Source organism: Malus sylvestris, chromosome 5 (assembly GCF_916048215.2).
Source record: "Malus sylvestris chromosome 5, drMalSylv7.2, whole genome shotgun sequence".
In the NCBI taxonomy this organism is placed as follows: Eukaryota; Viridiplantae; Streptophyta; class Magnoliopsida; order Rosales; family Rosaceae; genus Malus; species Malus sylvestris.
Window position 1 is genome coordinate 18,152,473 of NC_062264.1, and position 27,822 is coordinate 18,180,294.

Below are 27,822 nucleotides of genomic sequence, written 5' to 3' on the forward strand. Positions count from 1 at the left end.
AAGGTCCAACCAATTGCTTTTTTTGTACTCCTTTAACACCCTCACTAACTTACCTTCTTCTTGTGCCGTGAGTGAGGAGGAGATAATGACGGGCAAGGTCTTTTGGTCTCCCAAGAAAACATACTTCAAATGGCTTGGAAATGGTTTAAGTTCAAGAAAAGGTGGCTGCACAACTGAAGGAAGTGGTTTATTAGCCGAAACTGAAATTGAAATTGGGTCAAAAAACTTACTAGATTGTGGTGGCAATGATTCAAGGACAGCCACGATCTCAACCATATCTACATTAGGGGGCACAGCATGGTGTTATCAATGCATGTCGTGGGTGGCCATTGTGGCTGCTCCATTGTTTATGAACTCCATTCCTCTTGTAATGACCAATTCAAGTGCATCTTTATTCAATTGTTCAAAATGGTCCTGTGCCAAGGAATCAATTATATCAATAGAAAAACATGAATGATCATCACTGGGATACTTGATGGATTCAGAAAGATTGAAATTAATAACTTCCCCTTCAAATTCCATTGTCAAAGTCCCATTAAACACATCAATCTTAGTGTGGGTAGTTTTCATGAATGGGCATCCAAGAAGGATTGGCAATGAAGGGGAATGGTCTGATTCGTCCATTTCAAGCACGTAAAAATCCACTGGAAAAATTAAATGATTGACCTGCACTAAAACATCTTCCAAAACACCCTTTGGATAGGCATTAGATCTATCGGCCAATTGAATAATCACACCATCATTTTTTAACTCACCTAGGTTCATAGATGCATAAATTGAGTAAGGCATGACATTAATAAATGCACCTAAGTCTAGCATGGCATGTTCAAAACGATTATTGCCAATAACACAAGGAATTGTAAAACTGCCCGAATCTTTGCATTTAGGGGGCATTTTACGTTGTAAGATGGCTGAGACATTTTCACTTACCTTGACAACCTTCTTGTTTGAAATTCTCTTCCTAGTGCTGCAAAGTTCTTTTAAAAACTTGGCATACCTTGGAACTTGCTTAATTACATCCAAAAGTGGTATATTGACTTGTACTTTTCTAAATGTTTCCAGAATGTCCTTTTCAGCCTCCTCCTTCTTTGATTACATGAATCTGCAAGGAAAAGGTACATTTGGGGGAATAACATTAGAAATAATTAAATTTGGAACCTCCTTACCCTTGGAAGACGAATGGGGCTGTTTGGGTGGTTGCAGCATTGGTGGTACTACCCTTGCCGTGGCTTGCTCTTGCTCCTCCTCCTGGAATTGCAACTTCTCGTCCTCCATTGAGGCTGATTTAGATGGTTATAGGGTTGTTCCAACTTGTTTTCCACTTCGCAACATGATTGCTTTGGCAGATTAGAATCCTTCTTTCGGGTTGACAACGGTTGAACTAGGCAACTTGCCTTGCTCTCTGAATTGGCCCATGAACTCCGCAATCTGCCCTACTTGCTTCTCCAATTCATCAACTTTTTTGTCCCTTTTTTGCATTCCTTGCGCCATAGAAGTGGACAAACCTGAATTGGATTGGGCAGGTTGTGCTTGGGGCCGTGTGGGTGCATACGGCTTTTGGTAGAATCTCGGAGGTTGCTGCCTAAATGCATTTTGGTGTTGAGGTTATTGGGGCTCCCTCCATTTGAAATTTAGATGATCTTTCCAACCAGGATTCTATGTATTAGAGAAAGGATCACTCCTTGGTTGGTTTTGGCTCCCATAACCCACGGCATTGGCAGATTCCCACCCTCCGTTCTCGATCAATTAAGGGAACTTATCCATGAGATGTCCATTCATTGAGCACACGCCACAAACAACCACACTTGGTACCTTTGGTATTTCAACCACCTGCGAAAGAAAAGAAATAAGATTAGCCATTTGATTTTGAAGTTCGGAAATAACACTTACCTCATTTACTTGTGGCTGTCGTAGGGTTTCTCTTTAACCAACGCCTTCATATGGTTGAGCATTCAATGCTCGGTTAGCAATTAAGGTCTTGGCTGCCATGGGTGTTTTGTCCATTAAAGCTCCTCCCGCTGAGGCGTCTAACATTTGGCATTCAATTGGTAGAAGTCTTTCGTAAAAATATTGAAGAAGAAGCTCCTCCTTCATTTGGTGTTGTGGACATGAAGCAACAAGGGTTTTAAAACGTTCATAATAGTTGGAAATGATTCACCTTGGTTTTGCTGAATGCCACTAATCCTTTCGCGTAAAAGAATGACTCGAGAAGTTGGGAAAAACTTCTCCAAAAATGCCCGTTTCATACTCTCCCATGATGTGACAGTTCCGGGGGCTAGTTCATACAACTAATCTTTAGCCTTTTCCAAAAGAGAAAAGGGAAAAGCCTTCATCTTCAAAATGCTCCCATCAACATTCACGGGAGTCATGCTCGAACAAACAACCTCAAACTCCTTCAAGTGTTTATTAGGATCTTCCTTGGACAACCCATGGAACTTAGGAATATGGTGCAGTAGGCTTGACTTTAATTCGAACTCGTCAGTCTTGTTTGGGGCTGCCCATGGATATTGAATGCATAAGGGCATGGCATTGTCCAATCCCGAAGCGGAAAGGTCCTTGATTGTTCGATTGTCTGCTGCCATAGCTTGTTCTTCCTAAACAATCTGAGTCGTGGCCTCATCTTCCACCTGTACTTCGTCCTCTTCACGATCTGGTGCAGCTTGAGGTGGTTGAAGCTCTTGTTGATTCCTCTTCCTTCCAAAGTTCACTCGAAATCATCGTCCAAGTCTAAGATATTCTCACGAATCGGTTGAGAACTCCGAGTCATAAACAAGTACCTAAAAACAAGAAAACAAAATAAGGTTAGCAACTAAAACAAAAACAAATGAAATTAAACAAAAAGAAATAACAAGGGATTAGCAAAGTTGCTAATCCCCAGCAACGGTGCCAAAATTTGATGCGAAAATTAACTCAACACACAAATTAAACCCTCTTTTGACAATTGTAGTATATATGTAAGTAGGGATCGTTCTTAAACCTGGGATTATGAGGGATTGCTAAACACTCTAAACTAACTCAAATAGATAAAACTAAGCTTTAAAACACTTAACTAGACTCAAAACAAGTTCACAAGACTCAAAATAAGCTAAAAACACTCAAAACTGCTTGAAAACACAATATGGGCAGTTTTGAACTCTAAACACAAATTTGGACGAATTTTAGGTTTTCCTTGACTCAAAACACTTAAAAACACAATCTAAAACATATTCTAACTAGTTAGACAATCTAAAGTAAAGGGGGATTTGGTTTTGGATGAAAATTAAATAAAACAAAGCAAGAACTAAAACTAGGCAAATTGCACAAATTTGGTGAAATAGATGGATGATGGGCTAACTAGGAGGTTTTTCTCCACACATGACATACTTGCATACAAATCAATTTCTAGTTGCTTTTTCAATGAACCATGAACCTCAACACCCAAGTTAATTAGGTACGCTTAAATTAACCCTCAGATTTTCCTTAAGTCATTGAATTGAATGGAAATAGCGCATTGCAATCAAATTATTCCTTAAAAGTTCCCTACATGAAAGCGCATAATAGAGAAATAATCAAAGATCATTAAGTTCTATGGAAATCATAAGTGTTGACAAGGCATTCGTAACTATGAAAGCGCATGATACTTATTCCAGGAATTTACTTAACATGATTGTGGCTAACAACCTTTACTACTTATAAATACAAGTTCATAATTATTAGGTGAAACTCCCTTATATCCTAGCATCATATTTATGCATGCAAATTAAGTGTGCACTCTCAACCCACATACACAAACAAGTCTTAATTCAAACAGATAAGTAAATTGATTTCACAATTCATGAAATCACAAGAACCATTAAGAACCGTTATCCATTGCCTCGTATAGATGATTTGTTTGATCAACTCAGAGGTGCCTATGTATTTTGTAAGATTGACTTGAGGTCTGGATACTATCAGTTGAAGATTAAAAATGAAGATGTCCCTAAAACCGCATTTAGGACTCGATATGGTCATTATGAGTATCTTGTGATGCCATTCGGGTTAACTAATGCACCAGCAGCTTTTATGGATTTGATGAATCGAGTATTCCAGCCATACTTGGACAGGTTTGTTATTGTCTTCATTGAAAATATTCTGGTATACTTTAAGTCTAAGGCTGAGCATGCTAGACATCTGAAGTTCGTGTTGAGCAGTTTGAGGGAACACCAACTATATGCTAGGTTTAGCAAATGTGAATTTTGGTTGAATCAAGTGGCATTTTTAGGGCATGTTGTTTCTACTCAAGGCATTCAAGTGGATTCCCAGAAAATAGCGGCTGTGGAGAATTGGGAGCAACCTCGAACCGTCATCGAGGTACGGAGTTTTCTTGGCTTAGCAAGGTATTATAGACGGTTCGTTAAGGATTTTTCAGTAATTGCTTTGCCATTAATGAGGTTGATGCGAAAGGATGTTAAGTTTTAGTGGGATAGTAAATGTGAACAAGGTTTCCAGCAGCTGAAGTACTATCTTACTCACGCACTTGTTCTAGCACTTGCAGATGATAGCGGTAATTATGAGGTCTATCGTGATGCTTCTCTAAACGGTTTGGGTTGTGTATTGATGCAACATGGTAGGGTAATTGCTTATGCTTTGAGACAGTTGAAACCTCATGAGAAGAATTACCCTACGCATGATTTAGAGTTAGCAGCTGTCATCTTTACCTTAAAGATTTGGAGACATTATCTTTATGGTGAGAAATTTAAGATCTTCACAGATCATAAGAGTCTCCAGTATCTGTTTACTTAAAGAGATCTTAATCTTCACCAGCAGAGGTGGATTGAGCTACTTAGTGACTATGATTGCACGATTGAGTATCATCCTGGTCGTGCAAATGCCGTGACGGACGCACTTAGCAGGAAGACTCTAGCCATACTTAATGTCATCTATGATTGTCATGTTCCTCTTCTAGCAGAGTTGAGGTCCACTAGAGTAGAGCTGGGAGTGGAAGATCGAGAAGAAGCCTTGCTTGCTAATTTCCAAGTTAGGCCAATTTTAATTGATCGTGTGCTCGAAGCTCAGATGATTGATAAGGAGACTCAGGAAATAATTCAAGTAAGGCATCAAGGGAAAAGGAAAGATTTTGAGATTCGAGAAACTGATGGCATGCTTATGCAAGAAAGCAGAATGTATGTGCTGAACAATGCAGAGTTAAAGAAAGAAATTTTGGATGAAGCACATATTTCGGCATATGCGATGCATCCAGGAGGCACTAAGATGTATCATACCATTAGACCATTTTACTATTGGCCAAGTATGAAAAGCGAAATTGCCGAATATGTGAGTAGGTGTGCCATTTGCCAACAGGTTAAAGCTAAAAGGAAGAAGCCGTTTGGGTTGATGCAGCCATTTCCCATTCCACAGTGGAAATGGGAAAATATTACTATGGATTTTGTGTACAAGCTTCCTCGCACACATAATGGTTATGACGGCATTTGGGTGGTAGTTGATCGGCTTACAAAGTCAGCGCATTTTATTCCAGTGAAGGAGAAGTATTCGTTAAGCCGATTAGCTAAGTTATTTATTACTCAGATTTTGAAGTACCATGGTGTGCCAGTTAATATTATCTCAGATCGGGATCCCAGATTTACTTCCAAGTTCTGGATAGCATTCCAAGAATCTCTTAGTACAAGATTGCTTTATAGTACAGCATATCATCCTCAGACAAATGGACAATCTGAGAGGACCATTCAGACATTAGAGGATATGTTGAGATCTTCAGCACTGCAGTTTAGAGATAGTTGGCATGATTGTTTGGATTTGATGGAATTCGCCTACAACAACAGTTATCATTTAAGCATTGGTATGGCACCATTTAAGGCCCTTTATGGGAAATCTTGTCATACGCCTCTATGTTGGTCAGAGGTTGGTGAAAGAGTTTTAGTGGGCCCTGAGATTGTGGATGTGACTACACAAAATGTTCAGGTAATTAAGTCTAACCTGAAAGCGGCCCAAGATCGACAAAAGAGTTTAGCAGACAGGCACGCCACTGATCGAGTGTATAAAGTGGGTGATTGGGTGTTCTTGAAGTTGTCGCCTTGGAGAGGTGTTGTTCGGTTCGAAAAGAAAGGAAAGCTGAGCCCTAGGTACATTGGACCATATATGATCACCGAACGAGTCGGTGAGGTTGTTTACAGGCTTGAGTTGCCTCCAGAGTTGTCCAAGGTACACGATGTGTTTCATGTTTCGATGCTTCGACATTATGTTTCAGATCCTTCTCATGTGATTCCTCCTCAACCTTTGGAAATCAATTCAGACTTGACTTATGATGAAGAACCAGTGACTCTATTGGATTGGAAGGATAAAGAACTGAGGAACAAGACAGTCTGTTTGGTAAAAGTGTTATGGAGAAATCATTCAGTGGAAGAAGCTACTTAGGAGACAGAGGATCGGATGAGAGAGATGTATCCACGATTGTTTTATGATTATTAGTGGATGTATTTGTTATGTATAATTTCGAGGACGAAATTTTATAAGTTGGGGAGATTGTCACAACCCGTCCCAGAAATATATATTATTTTGTTATCGTTGATGTGAAAAGACTAAAATGCCCATGAGCGTTTGTGGCATTGTGAGTCATATGTGACAGTTTTAGAAATGGACCAATGTGGTTATTTCCTAAGTTTTTGGGGCCAATGAGAACTTAACCTTGGCTAGTTATGATTGGTGTGTAGGTTAGACCACACACACACATCCACATCACCTCCATTCTCTCTCTCACTCCCGTGCACCCTCTCTTCCCTCTTCTTCGTACGGACAAGGTCAAACCAAGCCAAATCTTCACTGATCGAGGAAGAAAATGGTACCATTGTGTTCGTGAGGACCATACGAGTTCAAAGGTACCCATTTCAGGTAAGAACTCGTTCGATATCACGTTGAAAATTCAAGCTCCGAGTCGAGCACTATTCACAAACTTTTAAATGGTTGTATTTTAGGACAATCCAAGCTTATAGCGAGCTTAGGAAGGTTCCCACGAAGCTCGTAGAGGTCCGTTTGACTTGTGTGGATGTTAGGAAACCTCAGTTTAAAGTTGGCCGGTTTTGGTGAAATTGTCCTGACGAGTTTTAGAAGGATTTGGAAGTTTTAAAAAGTAGAGCTTTCTTCCTCTTGAAATTTGTGAAGTTATGGTGAAAATTTCATGAAAAATGGTGTATAATCGAGTGAGAAATCGTCGAATACAGGGTTGCCCATTTTTCCGACGCCAGCGAGTTTTCCAACGTCTGGACGAAGAAGATTATGCGCTTGGGGAACGCGTGGCACCGTAGCCTCCCCAGCGCGTGAGGGCGCGTGGACCCTAGGAAAATTATTTTAAAAATATCTCGACGTCCACGACGTCGAGTAGATCACTGTGGTTTATTCAAATCCCCAAATTGAGCAATGTATGAGAAGTTATTAGCTAGTTTTACCTATGCGCTTTAAAATAACGTTTTTATAGTTAATTCGCATATAGGTGAGACTTATCCTGAGGACGAGCATATCCACGGGTGACTCGGGGGCTACGACCCATCGACATACCAGTGAGTGGGCTTTTGTTTTCAGTATATAATTATATACTTGATATATTCCTAGAAATGTGTTTTAAATGAAAGTATGCTTTGAAATAATATGCCAAATGCCTTTATTTTCTTAATATACATTTCATGGTTGCATATATATATATATAATTATGGTGCTGTGGAGGCACAGGTAAGTTCATGTAAGTTATGTTTGGTATATGTGAACTACAAACGGCTTGATCCCTGCTTAGGGTATGTAGGCAGCCTAACGAAATGTTAGGTGCAGCCATACAATATATGACATGAAATAAATGAGATATAAGTTTATTTGAAGAATTGAGTAGTGTGATGAACTTGTTTGGTTTGATATATACGATGTGACTGAGAAACGATAAGCTTATAAACCTGCACCTCGGGTGATTGTGATTTAGCCAGAGAGAGTTGGCACAGGCCTGTAAATTATGTCACCTCCTGCACCATATGCTCACATTGGATCCAATTAGGTGCACAGTCTTGTCGTACAGAGCACTATAGGTGGTTCCGATTCGTAAGTGACTAACGTATTATCGCACAGCTAGTATTGAGAAAGTAGAATTAAGCATAACTTTATCTCACCCAGCCTTGTCGTACAGACCCTTTTTAGTGGTTCCGAATTATGTTCAGTATATTGCTGTATAGGTCATAGTAGTGACTCCGGCTAGATTATGTTTGAGCTATGAATTTAGCTGTATAGATTATTCAGGAGTTCCGGCTAACATGTCATACTTCTATGAAATCATTATTACCTGGATTGTTACTTGTTATATTATGGCATGTCATACATATAAAATGATTATGTGAAGCATGAATTGAATGGTTATAATTTCATATATATATATATATGTGTGTGTGTGTGTGTGTGTGTGTGTGTGTGTGTGTGTGTGTGTGTGTGTATGCTTACATTTTGATTCTGGGAAAATTATAAATGTTTTACAACGAGGGGTTAGATATGTTGATAAATGAAATGATTTTGTAAAACATTTGTTTTTGCCCACTCACGTTTTCTGTTTTGCGCCCTTCCAGGTTTTAGGTAAGATTGTTGTGGGTGGCTCGGGATCTTCGGCAGTTCTGACCTATTCAAATAATTGTAGGACATTCCTGGTACTATGTAACTAGTACTTGTCCTACTGGACTGCACCTAGACTTATTATGCTCTGATTAGGAGAGTTTACGTTTGTAACTAACTCCTATCACTCCCTGCTAGTAATGCACTTGAATAATCTGGTTTTTAATTATTCGTATGTTTGTTATCTTTATCGCTTCCGCACTGTGCACATGGCTACGTCACTCTCACGTGACGGCTAGCATGCCTTGGCCTCGGTCGAGGTGTGTCATTTATAACATTTTTTTTTTTTTGCAAAATCATTAATTCTCCCTTACAATTTGCATGGAATTAATTGTGTACATCAAACATTAAAATAGGGGTAGTTTAGGCATCCAAAAACTTTAAATGTGTAAAGTCAAACATAATTAATGTATTTGATGATGTGGCATCTAGTCAATGAATTTTGTTTAAGTAAAAATTTTATATCAGGTTTTATGTGGAGAAAATTAAATTTCAGAGGCTAAGGACATATTTTCAATAGCCGAAACAATATTATTTAATAATAAATTTAGATCGGGAGATTCCAATTTAATCCTCGAGGACAAAATTAACTGAACAAGACGTAGGATATCGATGTAAAAATTGCCTAAATCAAGATTATAGGTCGGTCAAGTATCTGCCACAAACAAAATAATTCTCTGTAGACATGTTGAAATTTGCATTGCCAAAATATTGAAAGCAACTCTCGACAGGCCAAACTAGGGGACCCAAATACTGATTATTGCCAGTAGCTTACAATACCAAACGAACTATGAGTGTAGAACCTAATTCAACCAAAAACTTATCAATCAATAATCTACATGCCAATTGGAAGCCCAAATAAAGCTTATATATATTAGCAGTGAGAATCTGAACTGAGCCCAAATTGGCGCATCACCCAAAAATTCATTTACCATTAGAATCTCTTAAAACACTGCTCAAATAGAATTATTATTTCTCTTCTTACAACCATCAACATTAAGCTTAAATCAACATGAAGGAGGAGCTTCTCAATGGAGCAAAGGGGTTTATCAATCTATTGAGTATTATCCTTCAACCATTCACGAAGATAAGTTAGCAACTGTAGGCTCATCAGTCATTGTAAAATTATGCTAAAAAAATAAATTTATTTGGTCAATACCAAATAAACCAACACAAAACTGAAAAAACTAACCTCCACCCTCCCTCAGCGATATGATTGATGTAGTGGTAGATCAAAATTAAGTTAATCATGAAAATCAATGTGGCCTGACTGTTCATTGTACATTTCCAACGTCGACCAAGCTTCTCTTGCCTCAAGACAATCTTTAGGCACATGAGTCACAAATTCAAAGCCACAAGTACATCTTTGACACCTAGGGTTATCAGTTGTACCCCTTTTCAGCCTTTGATCATTAGTTAGGAGCTTATCAAGAGAGAGCAACCATAAGGAACTCTAAACTTTTGGATGAATATAAAATTTCCAAAAGAGATTCCATCTCTAATTAGGAAAACCATTAGAACTAAAGGCCAACATATAAGCAGATTTAATAGAAAAATTACCATCACTTGTTCCACTCTAAATACACTTATCAAAAACCAACTGAAATGCTAAGAATTTGTAATGTTTATGTAACGTCCCGCCTCGAAATATTTGCTTTATTTTGGGAAAATAATAATATTAGTGATAGGCCCAAACTAAAATTCTTGTTGAGTTTGCTACCATTTCTTCCAATTCACTTCTGAGTCTCCAAACACCTCACACTAAATAAAAACAACGTTTAATTCCCAAGAACATAGGGGTAAATCTCTATTTATTCATCAAATTCCTTTACTTAATTCCATTCTTCACCTTACTTAGCTCAATTTAAATCTTCAAATAAGGTTTTTATCTCAATTATTTAAACTACTGATTTATAGTGATTCTCAAATTATAGGCCTTGAATCCAACCATACTAAGTACGTATAATTTCTTCTCATACCAAAAGTATGATTTCATTTCCAATATAGTACCTTTCTCTTCCATACATCAAATTCCCTTAGAATCATGGTTAAACTTATTTCCGTGAATCAAATTTCATCACTCCAAACGATTTAATTCTCACTAAATTATCCATGTTGTTAATTACCAAAACACTCAATTAAATTATCAGTTTATTCCCCCAAATTCTTCTAATAAACAACCTCTAAACAAAAGATTAATTCTTGAATATTTAATCTTACTTATTGGATGGCTGCATCTAACGTCTAGTTAGACTGCCTACGTACTCTAAACAAGGATCAAGCCATTCGTAGTTCACATATTCCAATTCAATTAAACTTTGATATTTCTACACATGACTACAATCAACATCTAGCCTCAAACAAGTGTATTACATCTAATGCATACTAAATTTAGCTCCAGAACATCAAAATCAGCTTAAAAATATGGCGTTGACTCCATGAGCATGGGCCGCCGCCAGTGGCACCCGGCCCGCCCCGGCTCGCCAGAAAATTCAACTATTTCTAAAAATTCCTAAATTTTACAAAAATGAAGATCTCAAAGAGTAGAACAAACTTTATACCTGTGGCCAAGTCAAATTTGGCCTGAAAAAACTCCAATTTACCTCGAACCCGCCGGAAACCCTATAAATGGGTGGCCTCAATTCGTCACCTCCGGTGCTCCACTGCCCCTACAATTGTTTGGGCTTTGTTCTAGACCTTTAGGGGAGTCTATTGGTGATAATAATTTGATGGAATTGTTTCAGAATTGGGGAATCGAAGACATAGACCCATCGCACCCACATGTGCGGGTTACACTAAATCAAAGCCAATTCCCTGATTTTTAAGTTGAAATTCGAAGAAGGAGAGTCATTAAGTCGAGTGAAGGAGGTGGCGATGTCCAACTCGCCAGAAAAGTGACGGAATTGGCGTCGGAGTTTGGTATCTTGAACCAGGTCACGCAGGTCAAATAGAAGACCCTGTTTCATCATCTCTTTCTCTCCCCCTCCTTTCCCTCCTTTTCTTCTTTTCTGATTGGGCCGTGCCCAATTCCTTCTCTCACAACCCACCACGTGGCTCCACTCCTCTCTGCTCCAGAAGATCTGGAGCCCTCCAGAAATTGGTCAAATGACCATTTCACGCTTTTCTTTGCTCGTTTATATCTTCTTCGTTATAACTCCGTTTTACGAACGGTTTGCGCCCACGTGTTCGTGAGGTCGAGCTCTATTCAAAAATATAAATTGTGACTTAAAAAGGTTGACGGATTTTAAATAATTAATTTTCAACTTCAAACTTCGTAACTAGTTTAATTTAAAACTAGATCCAAATAAATTAATATAATTTCTCAAAAAAATAACATAAAAACTCAATAGGACATTACGTAACTTATAATAATTTTCGGAACCAAAACTTTAAAATTTCCCAATTCTATTTCCATAATCATAAATCGATTTATTTTCGATTTTCTCCACATATTCATAATTATGAATATCTATTTCCATATATTTAAAATTTTCAAGGTATTACAGTTTATGCCCATTATGCCCCTAAAATAAATTAAAAGAATAATTGATACACCCTATTGATGCACAAAATCAACGAGGACTTTGGTACAACAGAAAGTGTTAAGTTTGTGTCCTTTGCTAGATGGCTCCGATTACTAGTGTGGATAAGTAAGTAAATGGATAGGGACAGGGAAGCAAACATAAGATGTACGTGATTCACCCAGATTGGCTACGTCCACGGAGTAAAGGAGTTCTCATTAATTGTGAAGGGTTTACACAAGTACATAGGTTCAAGCTCTCCTTTAGTGAGTACTAGTAAATGATTTAGTACAAATGACCTTTTGGAAATATTGTGAGAGAATGATCTCTATTTATGAAAGAGAGTTTCTAGTTTCATTCTGACATTGACACGTGTCGTGTTGTGATTGGCTTCTGATGTTGACACATGTCGCGCTATGATTGGTTTCTGGCATTGACACGTGTCGTGTTGTGATAGGCCTCCTGGTTGAAGGGAAACTCTTCTGGGTCCTTGACGGTATAACGTTGACTGGTGTTCAGTAGTTTCAGGATTGGTCAAGTATGGTACAAACAATGCTCCCCTAAGTTCCCGAGTAAGGGAAGCTCATCGGTTGGGGACTTGCAAGATCCAAGCTATTGAGTAATCACGAAACTTCTAAGTACCGAAGTGTGGAATCATTTTTACTTGCCTTATCTGTCTCATATGTAGATGTGGCATCTTCTCTGGAAGTATTTTTCCTCCATCTAGGGGTGGTATCTTTAACCGATGAAAATGCACAAGGTAATGTATCAATTTCACTCGAAGCTTACTTGTAGTTTCGGGCTTGGTCAAGTGCGATACAAACCTTATAGTAGAAGTCCCCCAAATCACCGAGCAAGGAGATTCACCGAATGAGATAACAGACAAGGTAAGCAATTAGACTTCCAAGCAAGTAACCTGGATCGAAGGTTTGACTTCAGCTTCCGGTTGATTGTTCTCCTTCTCCTTGTGTCGTAAACAGCAACAAGGATAAGGAGAAGCAAATGGAGAAGAGATGATATGAGATACTTTTGCTTTTGAAGAAGTAACTTTCCACATGCTTATTCTTGAACTGGGCTGGAGGGTTTTCTGGTTTCCTCTAGAGTATAAGGCCGACTTAAGAATTTGAAGGTCAAAACAAGTTCATCAAATCTAGAGTACGTTTGACCCTGATGATATGGGATACTTTTTCTGTTGACAAAGTAGTGGATGTATCGGCACGTGTTTTGTAACATTTGTCTCCACATGTTTCCTTGTATCCTTCTCACTTGCCCTATCTGTTCCTCAGGCAGATGTGGTATCTTCTCTGGAAGCATAAGACATTGAAGATGAGTACTCGAGAGCAATGCCAGGTAAGTAATCAAGCAAGGGGTTTCAAGCAGTCAGTTCCTGAGTGGAAGCTTAATTCCAAGTGCTGACTGATTGTTCTCTTTCTCCTTGTCTTGCAGGTAAGAACAAGGCCAAAGGAAAAGACAGGGAAAAAGCATGATATGGGATACTCTTGATTTTAACCCTGATGATATGAGATACTCTTGCTCTGGTGTGGCTTGTTTGTAGAGGTATTATCGGAAGGAAAAGAAGCTGAGTATTTCGAGAGACTCTGCTGAGAGTGCCCTCTTAGATGTGAAGAAAAGTTGAGCATTTTTTTTATTTGTAGGTCTGCCTGGCTGTGAAAGATGGAGGTCGACATATATAGGAGGCTCCCTAACAACAAGTAGTAATGATATTCCTTTACCCTTCTTGGTCATAGCAATGTAGTAGGAGCTGTAAGCTTCACGTGTTTTAACTTTGTCAAAGCCCTTTGAAAAAGTGGTCTGTAGTATCTGGAAAGCTGATGTTACGTGTGAAGATTACAGACAAGCTTTATCTAAGGAAATCTAGCTCTCAAAGTTCGCAGAGTGGTGCCTCTTCAGTTTTCGAACAAACAATCCTGTCGGGGATCTGGCTCTCGAGATTCAGAGAACAGTGCCTTTTCAATTTTTGAGAAAGCAATCATGTTGAGAGTCTGACTCTTGAGATTCGGAGACCATTGTCTCTTCGATTGTTAAGAAAGTAATCCTGTTGGGAGTCTGGCTCTCAAGATTCAGAGGGCAGTGCCTCTTCGATTTTTGAGCACGTAATCCTGTTGGGAGTCTGGCTCTCGAGATTCAGATAGCGGTGCCTCTTCGATTTTTGAGAAAGTAATCTTGTTGGGAGTCTGACTCTTGAGATTCGGAGAACAGTGTTTTTTCAATTTTTTAGAAAGTAATCATGTTGGGAGTCTGCCTCTCGAGATTCGGAGGGCGGTGCCTCTTCGATTTTTGAGCAAGCAATCTTGTTGGGAGTGTTTTCTCGAATGTGAGTAAAGGTTGGGCATTTTTACCAGTCTGCCTTGCCACGGAGCACGGAGGTTGACACACATTGGGACTTTCTAGTTATCAAGCAGTGGTGTTGTTCTTTTACCCTTGTGGGTAATAGTAGGGTAGCTGGACCTTCAAAATTTATATGTCTAAACTTTGTTAGAGATCTTTGGCAAAGTTATCTGTGGTACCCGAGGAGCTGATGTTGCGTGTGGAGAGTGGTGCCTCTTCGAAATCCGGAGAGTGGTGCCTCTTTGATTTTTGAACCAACGGCCCTGTTGCCCTTTCTTTTATAAGGGCACCAATTGTGTACAAGAAGTACATTTAGAGAGTTATTGCTTGTAGAAATTTTCCCCTTACTTCAGAGATTTATTGCACTTCATTTCTCCTTCATCATTTCTAAGAATGTCTAGCCCATCCGACCGTCGTTTTGACTTGAACTTTGGTGAAGAGGCAGCCATGCCTTCTCAAGACAACATATGGCGCCCATCCTTCTTATCCCCTACTTGTCCTCTTACCGTTGGGAACTCTATGATGAAGAATGATATGACCGCTGTGGTGGTGGCCAGGAACCTTCTCACTCCCAAAGATAACAGACTACTTTCCAAACGGTCTGATGAGTTGGCTGTTAAGGATTCTCTGGCTCTCAATGTTCAGTGTGCAGGTTCTGTGTCTAATATGGCCCAACGCCTATTTGCTCGAACCCGCCAAGTTGAATCATTGGCGGCTGAAGTGATAAGTCTCCAACAGGAGATCAGAGGGCTCAAGCATGAGAATAAACAGTTGCACAGCCTCGCATATGACTATGCTATAAACATGAAGAGGAAGCTCGACCAGCTGCAGGAATCTGAAGGTCAAATTTTACTTGATCATTAAAGGTTTCTGGGTTTGTTCCAAAGGCATTTATTGCCTTCGTTTTCTGGGGCTGTACCGCATAATGAAGCTCCAAATGATCAACCTTCGGTGCCTCCTCCTTCTGGGGTTCTGCCTAGTACTGAGGCTCCGAATAATCACCATATGGTGCCTCATCTTTCTGGGGCTCAGCCGACTGCTGAAACTTCTCCTGAGCAACATTTGTGAACTCCCTCTTGTTTGTTTATTTTGATTCATGTATATGTACATATTTGTAACTTATCGAAGATATCAATAAACAAGCTTTGCTTCATTTCAACGTATTGTGTTAAATACACCAAGGCCTTCTTCACTAAGTTCTTTGAATTTTTCCTTTTGTTGAATCTTGTATGTTGAAGCTTTGGGAGTGAAGCATCTAGGTTGAGGTAGTGCTCCCTTAATTTTTTGAGTGAGGACAACTTCTCAGTTGGAGACTTGAAAAAAATCCAAGTCACTGAGTGGTCGTGAGACTTCCGAGTATCAAGGTGCAATAGCATATGGTAGGAGTACCCTAAGTCTCCGGTTGAGGGAGTTGACGAAGGAGGTGTCTTGCTAGTAGCCAAGTTTCCAAAGTAACAACACTTCACCATTTTCCTTTCTAAGTGGTAGCCCAAAACTCCTCCTTCATATATATTTGTTATGAAAGTTGTTAGGCCCAAAGAAGAGGAAGCCTAGGCAATTTTTTTATTTTTTTATTTTTTTTTAATTTTCGAATTTTTGAATTTTGAATTTTCTGAATTTTCAAATTTCCGAAAAAAAAAATATATATATTAAGCTTTATAGGTGAAGCTTTGTAGGTGAAACTTTTAGGTTAAAGCTTTGTTGGGTAACATGAATTGATTTTGCTTCACACTATTTTGATCAAGATAGTGTGAAGCTTTTGTAGGTGAAGCTTTTGTGTTGAAGCTTTGTAGGTGAAGCTTTTATGAGTGAAACTTTTGTGATGGGTGAAGCTTTTGTTGGTGAAGCTTTTGTGGTGGGGGAAACTTTTGTGGGTAAAGGTTTTGTGGTGAGGGAAGCTTTTGTAGGTGAAGCTTTTGTTGGTGAAGCTTTTATGGGTGAAACTTTTGTAGGTGAAGCTTTTGTGGTGGGTGAAGCTTTTGTGGGTGAAGCTTTTATGGTGGGTGAAGCTTTTATGGGTGAAGCTTTTGTAGGTGAAGTTATTATGGGTGAAGCTTTTGTAAGTAAAGCTTTTATGTTGGGTGAAGCTTTTATGGGTGAAGCTTTTGTAGGTGAAGCTTTGGAGTTGAAGCTTTGTAGGTGAAGCTTTGGAGTTGAAGCTTTTGTTGGGTACCATGAATTGATTTTACTTCACACTATCTTGATCAAGATAGTATGAAGCTTTTGAGAATTTGCAGTTGTCTTCCATTGATAAAGCTTTTGTTGGTGAAGCTTTGTTGGGTACCACGAATTGATTTTGCTTCACACTATCTTGATCAAGATAGTATGAAGCATTTGAGAATTTGTGGTTGTCGTCCATTGATGAAGCTTTGTTGAATTTCCCTTTTTTTTTTTTTTTTTTTGGGAAACTAGAAATTTGAAAATGTGGGAGATACAACATATACAAATTTTGCTTCCACACTGTTGAGCAAGAGATTGTGATGCAAGCCACACCTTGTAGTAGTCGAAGGTTTGGATGAACCATATAAATTGAATTTGCTTCGAACAGTCTTGAATTTGCCTCGAAGGTTTGAGAATTGTAGTTGCCCTCCATTGATGAAGCTTTTGTTGGCACCATAAATTGGTTTTGCTTCACACTGTCTTGATCAAGAGTGTGTGAAGCTTTTGAGAATTGTGGTTGCCCTTCATTGATGAAGCTCTTGTTGGCACCATAAATTGGTTTTGCTTCACACTGTCTTGATCAAGAGTGTGTGAAGCTTTTGAGAATTGTGGTTGCCCTCCATTGATGAAACTCTTGTTGGCACCATAAATTGGTTTTGCTTCACACTGTCTTGATCAAAAGTGTGTGAAGCTTTTGAGAATTATGGTTGAACTCCTTTGATGAAGCTTTTGTTGGCACCATAAATTTGTTTTGCCTCACACTGTTTTGATCAAGAGTGTGTGAAGCTTTTGAGAATTGTGGTTGCCCTGCATTGATGAAGCTCTTGTTGGCACCATAAATTGGTTTTGCTTCACACTGTCTTGATCAAGAGTGTGTGAAGCTTTCGAGAATTGTGGTTGAACTCCTTTGATGAAGCTTTTGTTAGCACCATAAATTGGTTTTGCTTCACACTGTCTTGATCAAGAGTGTGTGAAGCTTTCGAGAATTGTGGTTGCCCTCCATTGATGAAGCTTTTGTTAGCACCATAAATTGGTTTTGCTTTACACTGTCTTGATCAAGAGTGTGTGAAGCTTTTGAGAATTATGGTTGAACTCCTTCGATGAAGCTTTTGTTGGCACCATAAATTGGTTTTGCTTCACGCTGTCTTGATCAAGAGTGTGTGAAGCTTTTGAGAATTGTGGTTGAACTCCTTTGATGAAGCTCTTGTTGTCACTATAAATTGGTTTTGCTTCACACTGTCTTCATCAAGAGTTTGAAGCTTTTTACGAGTTGTAGTGTTTGCATTGTTACATAGGGGAAATGTCTGAAGCATATGCAAAAGGGCTGAATAGCTTGATCTTCATATGCCATGCACTGAAGTTGTTGTTGGCTTACAATAAGACTTTGTTGGTGACTATAACTCTTGTTGGGCATAAGTACTCCTTTAGTTGAGTTGTCAAGCTTGATGGTTTTTTATTATTTGTAAATGCTAGGAGTTCACATGTACAAGTTGTACCACTCGTCTTCTGGTAGGTGGAATGAATGATGAGTTGCATCACTTGGTTGGTGGTACGAAGGTGAGTTCCTTCATCACCTTTCATCACATTTCATCACCTGGTTGGTGGCACGAGGATAAGTTCCTTTTTCACCTGGTTGGTGGCATGAATGGCAAGTTGCCAAATGATATTAGAGTACGGGTTGTACATTTCATCACCTGGTTGGTGGCATAAAGGAGAGTACGGGTTGTACATTTCATTACCTGGTTGATGGCATGAAGATGAGTTCTTTCTTCACCTGGTTGGTGGCATGAGTGGCAAGTTGCCAAATGATATTAGAGTACTGGTTGTACATTTCATCACCTGGTTGGTGGCATGAAGGAGAGTACGGGTTGTACATTTTATCACCTGGTTTATGGAGATGAGTTCCTTCTTCACCTGGTTGGTGGCATGAGTGGCAAGTTGCCAAATGATATTAGAGTACGGGTTGTACATTTCATCACCTAGTTGGTGGCATGAAGGAGAGTATGGGTTGTACATTTCATCACCTGGTTGGTGGCATGAAGATGAGTTCCTTCTTCACCTGGTTGGTGGCATGAGTGGCAAGTTGCCAAATGATATTAGAGTACGGGTTATACATTTCATCACCTAGTTGGTGGCATGAATGAGAGTACGGGTTGTACATTTCATCACCTAGTTGGTGGCATGAAGATGAGTTCCTTCTTCACATTTCATCACCTGGTTGGTGAAAATAAGGGCAAGGTGTCGAGGCACATTGTAGCAAGTGTCGAAGACACAAAGTATGTTGAACCCTTTTCGAAGCATAGTTGGCATATGTATGGATGTGTTATAATGTATGATGTTTATGTATGAATGTGTTGGAATGTATAATGTTTATGTTGATTGATATGAGTGATGCTTATGAATGTTTTGCTATGCACGAAGGGATCCATGCTTTTGATATGTGAACCATGTTGGTTGTAACACTTAGTATCACATACTTTGTGTCAAAGTACGCATGTTGAAGCTTTAAGTTGAAGTATAAGGGTAGATCAGCGTAGACCAAGCGTTCCAGTGTTAGGAACACAAAAGACTAAGAAGAAGTTGTCTGAATTCCTTTTTCTTCAAATATTTACCGAATGGCTTGTGTGACAAAAGATCTCAAGCGGTTAAGAGTCAAAACATTTGTAATGTGTATGCCTTCTTATAATAGTATATCCTTCAATACCTAGTCCTCCACTTTGAAAGAGTGAGGCTTAGCCCCATAGTCATATTAGTCGACAGTACATTCACCCCTGGTTGTCTTGATACGAACCTTTATCCCTCTTGTTGTAATGGGCTTGCTGAGAGTAAAAATCCATCTTCTTACCAAGAGACAGATACGTTTAGTGACTTAGCGAGTAGTTAAATGAGGTAGGAGATGATGCAATGGGTGTTTGAATAGCCAATATCTCCTCACTTGGTAGAACTTGACTTCCATTTCCCACTTGTTGATAGGGGTTAACCATATGGGGTTTCCCTTCGTATGTCCTTGCTTCAGCGAAGGCGTAGTTGTAAGCCTGTGCTATCACCTCAGAGTCATTCTTCCAAGTGTTGGCATTGATCATGTACTTGAAGAAACAATCACGTAGGCCTACCGTGAAGGCCTTGAGGGCGGTCTTGTCATCTACCTTAGCGCAGCGAGAATACTCATGGCTGAAGCGACCGGCATACTCTCGTTTGACTCGTCCGGCTTCTGGCGAATAGTGTACAAGTCATCTGCAAAATGCAAGTGATCGGTCTGGAAGATGTGTTAAGAGATAAATAGTTTCCTTAATTCCTCAAATGAGTATACTGTCTCAAGTGGAAGATGGCAATACCAGTTTAGAGCTCCACCAGAGAAGGTGGAGGGGAAGAGAAGACATCGTTCTTCGTCGGTGTGCATCCAATATGCCATGGTGGACTCAAAGAGGTTAAGGTGTTCAATTGGGTTCTCCCTTCCAGTATAAAGTTGTAAACCAAGCTTTTGTTTTGTCTTCGCTTGAAGGGGGATGTCGATAATCCTTCTTGTGAAAGGGCCAGGCCTGGGTTGGTCCCAGTCAGGTATCTCGGTCTGACGTTCGGCCTTCAACTTGTTTACTTCCTCAAGAAGCTGTAGGACAAGGGGGTCCTGAGTGAAGTCATGTGCCACTCGAATTTTCTTTCGTAAGTCTCCATCGCATCTTGGAAGTAGGAAAGTTTGAGCAAGGGCGTGTGGTTTTTTCTTGGACTTGCCGTACTGACTTCTAGGGCGAGTCTGTCGGAATACCTCAGAGTCCCCCGTACCTTCATGTTCCTCTGGGACCTATCGTTCCTTCCCTAGATTGGCAGCTAACCTGGGTCGTGGAAGAGGACTGAGTCTTTCAGAAACCCTTGGGTCATTGATCTTCAAGCATATGTGGAGGGGATTATCTCGACGTTGCTTTAGAAAGTCTTGGCAGTCACGATAAACGGCTTTCGATCCTTCCAACCCTTCTACAAGGAGGTGTCTTTCTCCACTTCTTCTACTTCGGGTCGAAGCATCTGGGTTGAAAGAAGTCTCATGTTGATCAATGTTTCAATGATTAGCTTGCTCCTCAGCAGGGATACCCATGTCAAAGGGAAGTGACCCTCCGTGTTGGGGGGCACCCAGATAATGGTTGATGTCCACAGGGGCAACGAGCTCGCATGTTTGAGTACGCCTAGTTTCGTGGAGCATCTCAAAGACCTTCTCATACTGCTCCTGGAGGACCTCATTCTTCATTGCTATATTGTTGTTCTGAGCTTCTAGCTCATCGACTTTAGCTTGAAGAGTAACCCTCTTTCCTTCCTTCTTTCGTTACTTCGCACTAGGTGCAAGAAGGGTGTCATTCTGTGTGTTGTGGTTTCCTTCGCTCCCAATGTTGGAAAGGGATGCCTGGTCAAAAGAGAGTGTACCAATGGTGGAAACCAGCTTGGCAAAGCTGAAAAAAGTGGGAATAAGTGTCGTTCCCACATACGACGCCAAATGTTGATGCACAAAATCAGCAAGGACTTTGGTACAACAGAAAGTGTTAAGTTTGTGACCTTCGCTAGATTGCTCCGGTCACTAGTGTCGATAAGTAAGTAAATGGATAGGGACAGGGAAGCAAACATAAGATGTACGTGGTTCACCCAGATTGGCTACGTCCACGGAGTAGAGGAGTTCTCATTAATTGTGAAGGGTTTACACAAGTACATAGGTTCAAGCTCTCATTTAGTGAGTACTAGTGAATGATTTAGTACAAATGACCTTTTGGAAATATTTTGAGAGAATGATATCTTTTTATAGAAGAGAGTTTCTAGTTTCATTCTGACATTGACACGTGTCGTGTTGTGATTGGCTTCTGATGTTGACACATGTCGCGTTATGATTGGCTTCTGACATTGACACATGTCACACTGTGATTAGCCTCATGGTTGGAGGGAAACTCTTTTGGGTCCTTGACGGTATAACGTTAACTAGTGCTCAGTAGTTTCGGGATTAGTCAAGTATGGTACAAACACATCCCAACCCGGAATGTCCATGTGTCCATCCGGATCATGATGTGCTAGCCAACATCTTGAGAGTGACAAAGTCATAAAGTATGTTTGATGTGTAAAAGTAAGAATAAATTTGAACTTTAAATAAATAAATCAGAGTGCACAACATGATTGGATGGTAAAACTTATTACAAAACGTGAAGTTCAAAGCATAGTGCTGAAAGATAAAAGTAGTCTCATCCGTAAAGGATGCTTATTTATTATCACAAGAAACCTACTTTGACCGAAGACAGTCAGCTAAATCCATTGAATCCTCGTACTCCCGTGAGCTCAATCCCTACGACCTGGAGGGGCGAAAAACAAGGATGAGTGGGTCTTTGATTTTATGTACACATATATATGTGATTTTTCGCATAAATGTTTCTTTACTAAATTGATGTGACATGTGATGTTTATCTTCTTATTAGATTTTCTACACCTTATAGTTTTATTAAACACGGTATAAAATGTGGCATGACATCTTTATTTATTATATCTTCTCATTGTTACATGTTTGCACGGCGTTTATTAGTTAGTTGTATTGTCCTGGACCAAGGACTAGCTTCACGTGTATGTTCACATGCACTATTTACGTTTGCTTTGGATCCAGAGTTAGGTGTCAGCCTATCCTTAGGTTTGTTGTTTGGACTTGTATGTGATGTGCATTGCACTAGCTTCATGTGATGTAGTACTAGAACGTAAAACCTGCACTCAACCAACTACTTTCTATATGACTTGAGTGCCTACATAGATAAAGAGCAATGATTTTCATATCAGTAATTTTCATAGCAATGATTTTCATAACTGTGATTTTATGACAACGATTTGAGTTTTGACAATAAGATATTTCGTAGTAGCACCCTATATCCTTTAACTTATTTGTGTTGCAGGGTTCCCTACTACGTATTATTATATTATTACTTTGAACATCATATACTTGTTTTACAGCGAGGGATTACACTTTTTCAAAATGGTTTTAGAAAACTTAAATCCCTAGTTTATGCATTTACTTGCTTTGTAACCATAAGCACCTACAATCACCCTAATACACATCTGTCAAATTTATAAGCATATACATAATACAATTATCTACCTACGACGAAAAGATTAATTGTTATCTACCTATAAAAGAGATAAAAAAAAATTATATTTGTATGACAGAGATGTAAACTATTGTTTACCTATGGAAAAGATTTCCATCATTATCTACCTATAGCAATTATATATAAACACAACTTTGTACCTATTGCAATGAAAGAAAATTAGAATCGGGTACCTACTAAATAGGTTGCATGTAGAAATATAAGACGAAACTTGATGTATATGCTGATAGAAGATAAGCCCCGCCATCATTTGAACCAAGTCAGAGAAGAGGTAAATACGAAGAAAATGACCCCTTAATATCTATTGTCGAGGTAAATACCATGGTAGTAGGAGAGAAGAAAGAAGAAGAAGCGTCTCAAATGCATATATAAATCAAGTTAAAAAGGAAAATAAAAATGATATATATAGGACCAATATAGAGCTTGACCTGGCCAATTTGCTTGGATTACTCAAGGGTATAATAGGAAGTTAATTGAGTGAGAAATATGGTTAATGGATTTGTATTGAAATATAAGGTCTTGTTTGGCAACTTGTATAAGTGATTAGATATGACTAATAGTGCAGAGCCAGACGTTTGGTGCCCTTCCGTATTAAATAAGCACTAGACTAATTTAACCGGTCAACTTATTTTATCCGGTATGAACCTGACTAATAAAACCATCCAAAAAGAATGTATTATTAATACAGTCAATATCTAATAATACATCAAACACTCGACTAATTTAGTTAGTACTATCTGATGACTATTTATCCTATCCGACTATAATAATTAGTACAGTCCGAACTGCCAAACGAGGCTAGGATTTCTCCTACACTATGCTTGTGAAATGCGTTGGTATAAATTTTTTTATTTTTAAAATAAATAGATATGGATGTTGATTACCATCAAAGAAGAATTATTGTTTAGAATGAGGCAAAGAAAGATATAAAGCAAGTTTGACATGTATGTGTCAACAACCATATTAAATTTGAGATTGGAAATGGGATTTGTTTCAACTCCAAAATACAAAAACAAAGACTCACAAAGAAGTGGGATTTGTTAAGACTGTTATGTCAAACACTAAGGCCCAAAGCAAAGACTTGCTAGATCAGATCTAGTGGTGGGTTTATGACTTAATGCCATTGTCATTGCAAAAATTATATTCTTATACCTAATACTTTTATATTTTGATCCAAATCTAGTGGTGGGTTTAAGTTTTCTTGTTTTATCCTCCAATGTATGTACTTATCAAATGCCAAATTTTAGTTTTATTATTTTGGGCATTTGCATTGGAGGATAGAATTTTGAAGTAAAAACACGACTTTAAATTTTAACAATTTATGTATGTGCATTGAAGATGTTTCGATTGAAAACTATAATGTTATTTTCCTTGTTCGAATGATACCATTGTTTGACTCAAATATTTTCTTAAAAGCCTAATATAACTTTTTAATTTGACTAAAAACTTATATACGAGTTTTAACTCTCGGATGAAAAGGTTTGAGTCCAAGAATGCTGGTGCAAGTCATCTTATAAGCATATATTCATTACAATATAGTATTTATACACTCTTTAATACATACGCATATAATTATACGTCTCAATCCATCAACTTTGTGCAAGTATAAAGCATTATCATATGTAATTTGTCAATCGTTTGGGGTAATCAATGCATTATAAATTTGTTGGGTGCAAATTCTAAAACCCACCACAATCAAAAGAGTCCAAGACACATAAATGCTTTTGCAAGTGAGAACCCAAAAAGCCTAATAACTATACAACCCTACTACTTACTCCTACTCCCTCCTACTCCCTCCTACTACCAATAGACAAGAGTCTCTCTCTCTCTCTCTCTCTCTAGAGAGAGATAGTCCTTGAGAAATGAGCACAGTGAGTCTTTATTTATGCCTTGTATATGAGGTTGTTTTCATGGGGGTCCGGCTTGGTGTGTGTGCCGGTTACATTTCTCCCCGCCAACGAAACGAAACATCACACCGAAAGCACAAAACAAAAGAAGGAAAAAAAAAAAAAAAACAATAAAAAGAAAGAAAGAAAAGAATTCCCAAAATCCAATATATTTATATATATATATATATAAAGGACAAGCGTGAAACCCACTCTGCTCTATACATACAGACCCCTTCTTTTTCCTCTCCCTCTCTAGCTATACAGTACTATTCTCTCTCTCTCTCTCTCTCTCCCCTGCTGCACTACCACACCACAACCCAAAGCAAAAAATACAGAGAGAGAGAGAGAGAGAGAGAGAGATGGGCGTGAGAGTGATGAGCTTTTCTTTCGTATAATGAGCAGAGGACCAAAACCTCTTCTTCTCAGAAGAAGATGGCAATGAATCACGACCAACACCAAAACCCACAAAGCCATACACTTTTGCTGGATGCTTTGCTCTGTGAGGAGGACAAGTGGGAGGAGGAGGACGATGGAGAGGTGGTGGAACAAGAAGTGAGTAGTGGTGAGAACTACAACAATGGCGTCAGTGGGAAAAACCCAAACTGCCCTTCTCTGTTTCCCATTCTCCTGTTGGAACAAGATCTGTTCTGGGAGGATGATGAGCTTGTTTCTCTCTTTTCCAAGGAGGAGCAGGAACAGACGCATTTCGTCAAACACATGGAGGGCATGGGAACAGAGGACTCTTTGATCTCCGCGGCTCGCCGTGATGCCGTGCTGTGGATGCTCAAAGTGAACGCCCATCACGGGTTCACAGCCCTCACTGCAATCCTAGCCGTTAACTACTTCGATCGGTTCATCTCAAGTTTCCATTTCCAGAGAGACAAACCGTGGATGGTACAGCTTGTGGCCGTCACTTGCCTCTCTCTGGCTGCCAAAGTGGAAGAAACAGAAGTTCCTCTGCTTTTAGACCTTCAAGTAAATAATCATTTTTGTGCTTAAAGCATCGATTTTTCTTCTAAATTTTCGATTAATCTCCCAAATATAAAACATGGGTTTCGTTCTTCATCAGGTGGAGGACACGAAGTACTTTTTCGAGGCGAAAACGATTCAGAGAATGGAGATTTTGGTGCTCTCAGCTCTCCAGTGGCGGATGCATCCAGTCACACCACTTTCGTTCCTCGACCACATCATAAGAAGGCTCGGATTGAAAACCCACCTCCATTGGGAGTTCCTCAAGCGCTGCGAGCGTCTCCTTCTCTCGGTAGTCTTCGGTAAGCAGAAACCGTAACGCTTCCATTAGCACAAAAAAGCTTAAACTTTTCGATAAGAACAAAGAAACAGAGCAAGATTTAATACAATTTTTAAGTCTTTCTCGACAACTTGTTTACTTTTTCGTATTGGGTTTTTCTCAGATTCGAGATTTGTCCGTTATTTGCCTTCTGTGTTGGCCACTGCAACAATGATGCGCGTTATAGACCAGGTCGAGCCTTGGAATGCCATTGAATACCAGAACCAGCTTCTTGGTGTTCTCAAAATAAGCAAGGTTGGTCTTTTTATGTTTTGTTTTTTCCGTTTCGAAAGACGGTATTCTAAATTACTCTAATTCATGAAGAAAACAAAAAGATGAAAAATAGACTCGAACTCGGGTTAGACATAATGCAATGCCAACTTTATGTTTCCGTTTCATTTAATTTCATGATTTTGATCAGTTTCAAGCTACTTCAAAGTTCAAACAGAAGATCAATTAATACACATTCTTAAGATGTATGATTTATTTAATGCTGGTTAATTATTGTTTAATTAAGTGATGCTGCATTGCGAAACAGGAAAAAGTGAACCACTGTTACAGTCTGATACTCGACTATGATTACGCCTGCTGCAACAACAAAAACAGCACCAACAAACGCAAGCATGATCAAATCCCGGGCAGCCCAAGTGGGGTGATTGATGCATATTTCAGCTATGAAAGCTCAAATGATTCGTGGCCAGTGGGATCATCAGTTTCTTCATCCCCAGAAGCACTTTTCAAGAGGGCCAGAAAAGCAGAAGCAGAAGAGAAAGAGACGAAATTGGCCTCACTCAGCAGGCTCTTTGTGGGCACTGTTGGTAGCCCTCCTTAATTAATCTCATTATTTAATTTCTCTTCCAATCTAAAAACCCAAAAAAAAAAAAAAAGATTTTAAATCCATGCTTATCATGGTAATTTCCCTTTTGGTGAAAATCTGAAGTGCTGAGCTGCTGCCATAGAAATGCATTTCTCTGGTTTAATTTTGAAGGACAATGGCCACAGTTTTACAGTCATGTCCCGGAGACTTGGAGATGATGGAGCTGTGGGGATTATTTACCTATTACTTGATGGCAATTTACAGCAAAAAGGAGGGGCAGGTTTGGTAATTTAATAGAGAATACTCTTCGGTCTGTTTCTCTCTAAAATTTTATGGAGCACTCATATCGTATATGTTCCTCTTTGTATAAGTCTCTATTGGAACCATTTGGACATATTATATTTAATAAATAAATTTAAACCCCAGTTTTGTTCATTTGTGTAAGAATATTTATTTGTTCACTTCCCATTAGCTCGAATGATGCAGAAAATTGGTGTCAGATTTGTCAGGTTTCAAAGTCTCTCTTCATTATTTTTTTTTGTAAGCTCTGTTTTTTATTTGGTCATTGAATATGGGTTTTACTTGATCTTTGATATAGATTTGTGATTTTCAGCTTATTAATTCGGTACATGATGAGAATTTTCTAGTATACTTCGGAGATTTAGCTTATTAGATCTTTGGTTAAGAATGCAACGATCTAATTTTATGGTCAAAGTTTTGGGTCACTATGGGATGATAAAATTTTGGACAATAACAAGACAATATCTAGATGTAATCTTTTGTGCAAATAAATATATTATGTTTTGAAAATCTTCTCGGTAATTCTTAATATTTTTTCTGATCTGGAGCTTTGTACTAGGAAATTTGTTTATAAGTTTTTTTTTTCTCAAATATTAATCGTTGAAATGATTAGTTTCTTAAAATGTTGTCGATATTGATATGTCTTCAATCTTTTAGCGGTATGTTCATATTTAATTTTGATCAGCTCGACAATTAAAATTTGGTATGTGATCATTTTCGTGAATTGTCAAGTTTTTAAGAATTTTTGCATTACACGTTAGTCCTACAG

At 38.9% G+C, this 27,822-nt stretch overlaps 1 protein-coding gene across 1 annotated transcript; it reads left to right on the top strand.

The window, feature by feature from the left end:
* The first annotated feature begins 24,849 nt into the window (after positions 1 to 24,849).
* LOC126623800 (cyclin-D3-1-like) lies at positions 24,850 to 27,188 on the top strand. The gene is made up of 4 exons (XM_050292781.1): positions 24,850 to 25,623; positions 25,718 to 25,919; positions 26,061 to 26,191; positions 26,475 to 27,188. The coding sequence occupies exons 1-4, from the start codon at positions 25,081 to 25,083 to the stop codon at positions 26,766 to 26,768; spliced, it is 1,170 nt and encodes a 389-aa protein (XP_050148738.1). The 5' UTR covers positions 24,850 to 25,080; the 3' UTR covers positions 26,769 to 27,188.
* The last annotated feature ends 634 nt before the right edge of the window (positions 27,189 to 27,822 follow it).

Bases quoted from the DNA above. Each gene is read 5' to 3' on its own strand.
- LOC126623800 (XM_050292781.1), top strand. From the start codon at position 25,081: ATGGCAATGAATCACGACCAACACCAAAACCCACAAAGCCATACACTT. The intron at 25,624-25,717 runs GTAAATAATCAT...GTTCTTCATCAG, and splicing joins CTCTGCTTTTAGACCTTCAA to GTGGAGGACACGAAGTACTT. The intron at 26,192-26,474 runs GTTGGTCTTTTT...ATTGCGAAACAG, and splicing joins GTGTTCTCAAAATAAGCAAG to GAAAAAGTGAACCACTGTTA.